The sequence below is a fragment of the Puma concolor genome, chromosome D2 (genome assembly GCF_028749965.1).
Source record: "Puma concolor isolate L17-30 chromosome D2, mPumCon1.1.hap2, whole genome shotgun sequence".
NCBI classification, from domain to species: Eukaryota; Metazoa; Chordata; class Mammalia; order Carnivora; family Felidae; genus Puma; species Puma concolor.
In genome coordinates, this window is record NC_141677.1 from 43,564,083 (window position 1) to 43,570,082 (window position 6,000).

At 43.3% G+C, this 6,000-nt stretch overlaps 1 protein-coding gene across 7 annotated transcripts in view; it reads right to left on the minus strand.

The window, feature by feature from the left end:
- The window catches only part of LOC147576023 (uncharacterized), a 778,516-nt gene extending 774,680 nt beyond the window's left edge, over positions 1-3,836 (minus strand). For 6 of the 7 annotated variants that reach the window (XM_086680162.1, XM_086680159.1, XM_086680161.1 and 3 more), the window contains exon 1: positions 3,763-3,836. In XM_086680162.1, the coding sequence (XP_086536288.1) occupies positions 3,763-3,775 (13 nt within the window). In that variant the 5' untranslated portion in view covers positions 3,776-3,836. Of the gene's footprint in view, positions 1-1,879; positions 1,993-3,762 lie in introns of all 7 variants that reach the window. The other variant, XM_086680160.1, reaches the window with a different exon arrangement.
- Positions 3,837-6,000: the final 2,164 nt, after the last annotated feature.

The window sequence follows — 6,000 nt, forward strand, 5'->3', positions numbered from 1 at the left end:
ATGTGCCACCCACAGGTCATTCATGGGATCCAAACAGGGCAAGCTCTGCCTGAAGCCTCATGATCTCATTTCTTCCTTCTTAAATTAAAAACAAAACAAAACACACTTCACTCTTCTAGTTGAAGAGCAAAGTCTTGGAGTCTTGGATCCATCTACAGCATTTTGTAGGTTACTCTGAACGTGACATGGGGAGAGTAGACCCAGCTCTGGAATTATGGGGAAATGGCCTGGATCTCAGATTATCACTCTAAGGAAGGGAAAGAGGCTGCATTTAAAGGGATAAATAGGGGCACCTGGCAGGCTCAGTCAGTGGAGCATTTGACTCTTGATCTTGGAGTTAGGAGTTCAAGCCCCACATTGGGTATAGAGATTAAAAATAAAGTCTTTTTAAAAAGGGATAATATGGAAGCAGCATTCTTTATTCTTCGTGAAAAACAGAAAATACACTTGAATTTACACACATCCACACCTAACACCTGTTCCTCAAAACCAAGTTTGTTTATGGTGATACTAAATAGGGAAGCAACCTTTCTTTCATATAATTAAAGGATGCTCCTCTGTCCCTGTTAGGACTTTGCAAAGAGACATTTTCACAAATGTTTGTAGGAATGAAGTATGGTCCTTTGATTACAAGAATGGAACAAATTTCTGACCACCTGACTGTGTTCCAAGGCCAGCAACTATCCCAGGTAGGTTCTATATAATTTATCTCTTATCCTTCAGGACAACCCAATGAGATAATGCTCTTATCTTTCACTTACAGAGGACAAAACCAAGATTCAGAGAAGTGTAATGTTCAAGATCTCTTTGGTATTAAGTCCATGATTTAGTCAAACATTTGCAAGCTGAATCCGATACTGACTTCTGCCCCCCTTCTCCCCACCACCACCACCACCCCAACACCAAACCGAGCCATCCTTGGGAGGGATACTGCATCTCCCCTGCACATCACTCTAAAGGTAATTTGGTTTTAAGCCAATCTACCAAATAACCAATGAAAATTCTCCCTTCCATAACAATCCCTGATTCCTGACAGGCGTAAGAAAATGTTGTATCTTTTCAGAATGCATTGATATTCATCTCGATTACCCTCCTTCTCCATTCCAGCAGCACATAAATTACCAGCTCTGTTGTCAAATGCAGCATGTAATTGTGTTTAGCATAACATCCCAAGGGAAAAGAGCCACCATCAGCTCTGCTATGGGCCGAGACATGCCAGTGTGCCCTGGAATGAAGGCTGAAGTGTGGTGTCCACCCTCTCTCTTCCCACCTCCCCCAGAGCCTGGCAAGCCCAGGCCTGTCAGTCACCACAAACTGGAGTACAGAGATCAAAGTGTGAAGCGGGTAAACAAACCAGTAAGGAAACTACGAGCCTCTTCCTTGTCAAACCATGCAAACCTAGGTAAGAAAAAACATTTCTACCTCCTTTTCGATGGCCAAGGGACAGGTTCTCTCTATGCCTATTTCAGCAAATTAGTGCAAAGAAACATTTGGATAATTACTCTAAGCCATATTACGATAATAATTATCTCACTTAAGAGACGCAGCAGGAATTAGGTAAAAGCCTGACACATTAGGATTGTCATCAGACTTGCCCAAGGTACCACAGCAGGTAAATACAGAGTTTGTGGTATTTTTTTCCTGGACTACCCCATTTGGAGCCACGTTTTTGCTCTATCCCAGCACTTTGCTCCAGCTGACTGGCCCAGCTAGAAATCAGCCGACCAAGAGTGCAATCTTTGGGAAATCCCCAAATCAATGCAGGTCGTTTGAAAAGACAAGGAATGATCTTCACCATCACTGTCAATTGGAATTAGGCTTGACTGCAGATAAAACTCAAAAGTGTAAAAACTAGGACTTAGACACACAATGGTCTCACCTTGAAGTTCTGATGAAGAGCTCTAGCTCTGGATGGATCAGGAACCCAGGCCGTTTTTCTATCACACCCAGATCATGGTTTCCATTCTCAACATCACTTTAGGGTCTTGATGGCTGCGGGCACACTTGCCATCATCTCTGAATGCCATGCACCAGGGAGGAAGCAAGGGAGGCCACTGGGCTGCCCCTCCCTTGAGGAACCTTACTAAATTTTCTACCCACCAACTGCACCTCACATTGCAGCCAGAAATACTAACGTGCTCTCACCAAGCTGCAAGGGAGCCTAGCTTATGTAGCCTATGCAGGGCACATTGCCACCCTGGTCTACACCAGGACTCTTTAAGATGACAAAATAAAGATAACAGGGTACAAACAATTCTGACATAATCACCGGCCATCCCACCATCACTATCAAATCTAATGAGGATTTCCCAGGGCACACATGTTAGCTCAGTGTATCAGGTAGGGGAATGGGCTCACAAAGACTAAGTAACTTACACAAAGTAAGAATTAAGTGGTAAACCTGAAAAACAGATAGAGTTTGACATCAGAACAAATTTTAATAAAGTATCCACCTGACACAAATGTCTAACATGATCAAAGTTGAGAAGAACTTCACTTTTTGACTTGAAAGCAACTGTTTATCCAGAGATCATATGGCCAATCGCTCTGTCATGCTCCAGCCCAGGATTCTAACCACTAGACCTCACATCTACCATCCCATGGTAATTTCATCTATTCAACACTTACTAGAAGAGGAAGCACCATATGCATTTTACTGAAGGGGATGCCAGAAAGGCTAACTCCATGATCAGTTGCTCTCACACAGCCTTAAACTTTCCATACGCCAATCAAGTGGCAAATACCATTCTACTCAACAAATAGCCAGTTTCAACCTTCTTTGTCCTCTAATTATAACTGAAGATTCATTTCTCTGAATTTATTCTTATTTTTTCCTCAAACTGCCTTCATACTTACTTCACTTAGGAGTTCCTTTCTTAACTATTTTGAAAGAAAGGCTGACCTGGTTACAACCCCACTCCTTGGTCTGCACATCCTCAGGCCTAATTGGATGCCAAGTTCCCCAATGGGGTAAGAAGGTCAGCAATCAAGAAAAACGCAGCCTCCCAATTGCTAGAGAAAAGTAAACATTCTTATGAACCTGTAAGCAAATGTCAAACTATGAAAAGCCTTAGCCAATAGCATTCTTGCATTAGATGGCTCAGCCAGGAAAACCTGAAAGCTGCTTAGAACTGCTCCCTTTAATGCTATACATTAGGATTACATGAGTACCAACAGCCAACATAGCTGAAGACACCAGGTATAGAAGTGGATATGGCAACTCATTTCTACCACTTCCTGGACACTTAATTCTAGGCCTACTAAGCACTACTCAATACTGGGGATACCAGAGTGAGAAAGCCCAGCACCCTGCCTTCAAGTAATTCAATCCAGTGAGTAAGCCAGGCACATGACTCAACAATCCCAGGTCATAGATTTAGAGTTCTGCCTGATGAATAAAACACTTTCAACATTCAGAAGAGGACATCAGATCTATCTAGGGCTGTCACGGGGGAATTCCTGGAGGTGACACTGGGAGATGGACCTGGACTCCTTAAGTCATTCAGAGGTAGTTACCAGAAGTCCTCAGTTATCACTCTTGAGCCTAGAAGGGCTTCGCCCCAGGCTCAGGAGCAGATCCACCTCCACCTGCATTAGTGACTAAAATTGATCTTTACTAAAGATTTACTAGACCGATAAGTAAAATGATAAATCATGCAGTAAAGACCAGTTTTAAATCCCTAGGAAATGCTTTTTTCCCTTGATCAAGGGATTCCCCAGCTTCCAGATGCCCCCATTTCTTACCCCCACTGCCCCACATACCCTCCAATCTCATCAGCTTCCGAAGTCACCAGTTCCCAACCTCAGCCTCCATGTCCAACTCAGCAAAAACCGGGAGTTCAAAGGTTTGCAAAGAGCTTCCGGAGGAAACACTTCAGGGAGTCCTATCTTGTTATGCAAGAAAGCCCTTGGAGAATGCCCTCCCACCCCAGGCTGCTAATAAAAATGCTTACTCAACAAAAACCAGGGCTGAGGAAAGAGGGAGCATTCTTCTTTTAAGAAAATGAAATGTTCTCTGTATCACTGCACTAAGGATTTCCCCCAGGTGGGGGAGGGAGAAAAGGGATTTCAGAAAACGAAATCGCACAAGAGCAAGGACAAGAAGCTATGAAAGTGCATGTCCCATCCAGAGTTCCATCCAAGTGGACATCTCACCCAAGTAGCAAAGGGTCTGGCGTGGTTAGAACAAAAGGGACCAAAGCAGGAGTCTGGAATGACAAAGATAGAAATGTTAGATCACCTCCTTCTGGTTGGACTCAGTCTCAACAGGGCTGTTGGCTTTCTTCTGAAGCTTAGTGCCACATTACTGCAGTATGTTCCCCACCTCCATTTTAGCTTCTCAAGGTGGCACGGACATTCCTAAAAGGAGTAATTGCCCTGTCCCTTTATTGGGTTTCACTGCAAAGTGAAGAGCACTGGTAAAGCTTGATTACAGCTTTAAATTTAATGTTGTTGTAATTTGGGGATTATATACATGTACATATGCACACAGTTGACTCTCACACTAAAAAAAAAAAAAAAATAGCAGGTTTATTTTTGAGAGAGACAGAGCATGAGCAGAGGAGGGGTAGAGAGAGAGGGCAACACAGAATCTGAAGCAGGCTCCAGGCTCTGTCAGCACAGAGCCCGATGCAGGGCTTGAACTCACCAACTGTGCGATCATGACCAGAGCTGAATTCAGACACTTAACTGACTGAGCCACCCAGGCACCCTCGTTTCTAACTTTTGATTTCATTATTGTATTCATTTAGACTGCCTATTGCCAAATAGAGGAGAATTTGAAATAGCTTACCTTAAAAGAAAGACTTCATTCAAGTTAGAAGGCAATAGCCAAATACTTTTAAGTTTCCTATTTTTCCTAATTGCTTTCTAAAGTTCTGGTAAAGGAAAGCTACCACTAAGTAAAAATGGAAGGCTTAGCAGCAAGCAGGTTAAAGACTTGTATGTGATGGATTTTAAACAATAAGGGAAAGGATTTATTCCATGGATATTCTTTTTTTAAACAATTTTTTTTTTCAGCGTTTATTTTTTTTTATTTTTGGGACAGAGAGAGACAGAGCATGAACGGGGGAGGGGCAGAGAGAGAGGGAGACACAGAGTCGGAAACAGGCTCCAGGCTCCGAGCCATCAGCCCAGAGCCTGACGCGGGGCTCGAACTCACGGACCGTGAGATCGTGACCTGGCTGAAGTCGGACGCTTAACCGACTGCGCCACCCAGGCGCCCCGATTCCATGGATATTCTTAAAAGTGAACAGTCTCAGGGTGCCTGGTGTTTCAGTCAGCTAAGCATCCCACTCTTGATTTCAGCTCAGGTCATGATCTCACAGTTCAGGAGATTGAGCCCATGTCGCCTCAGTGCTGAGCATAGATTTTAGGATTCTCATTCTCCCTCTCCCTCTGCCCCTCTCCCCCTCCTCACATATGCACATGCATGCTCTTGCTCTCAAAAAACAAGTGAACAGTCTTTATGGTTAAGAAAAATACTGGATGCTTGGACCCGTATCTTAGTAAATTATGAAACAGACCAAGAAGAATAGAGGAAATCTCTTTCAACACTGTGTTGAATCTCAAATTCCAATGTAATTTTTTCTGGTTTCTTGCCCTATATCCTCAAGTCATATCTGAGAAACAAAAAGCACACCCCTAACACCAGCTGGTTCTTCTCTCCCAGTTGCGCTTGACAGCAGTGACAAGCTTCAATTTGCCCACAGGTTCACATTCAAGTCAGACTGAAGTGTCATCATGTGATCTTCTAACCAAAGAAAGCTAGGTGGGGGTTAGTGGATGTCAACACACACACACACACGGAAAATTAAAGATTACTACCTCTCAAGCCTTCTTAGCATAAAAACATAATTACACATTTTACATTTTTCAGAGGCAAGGGTCATGCCTGTCAGACCACCTATCATCTTGCAGTCTTGTCACCAGTTAAAAGGAAAGTACCAATTTATTTGAACAGCCTTGGTCAATGTTGGTCAGAGAGTGCTCCATGAAACA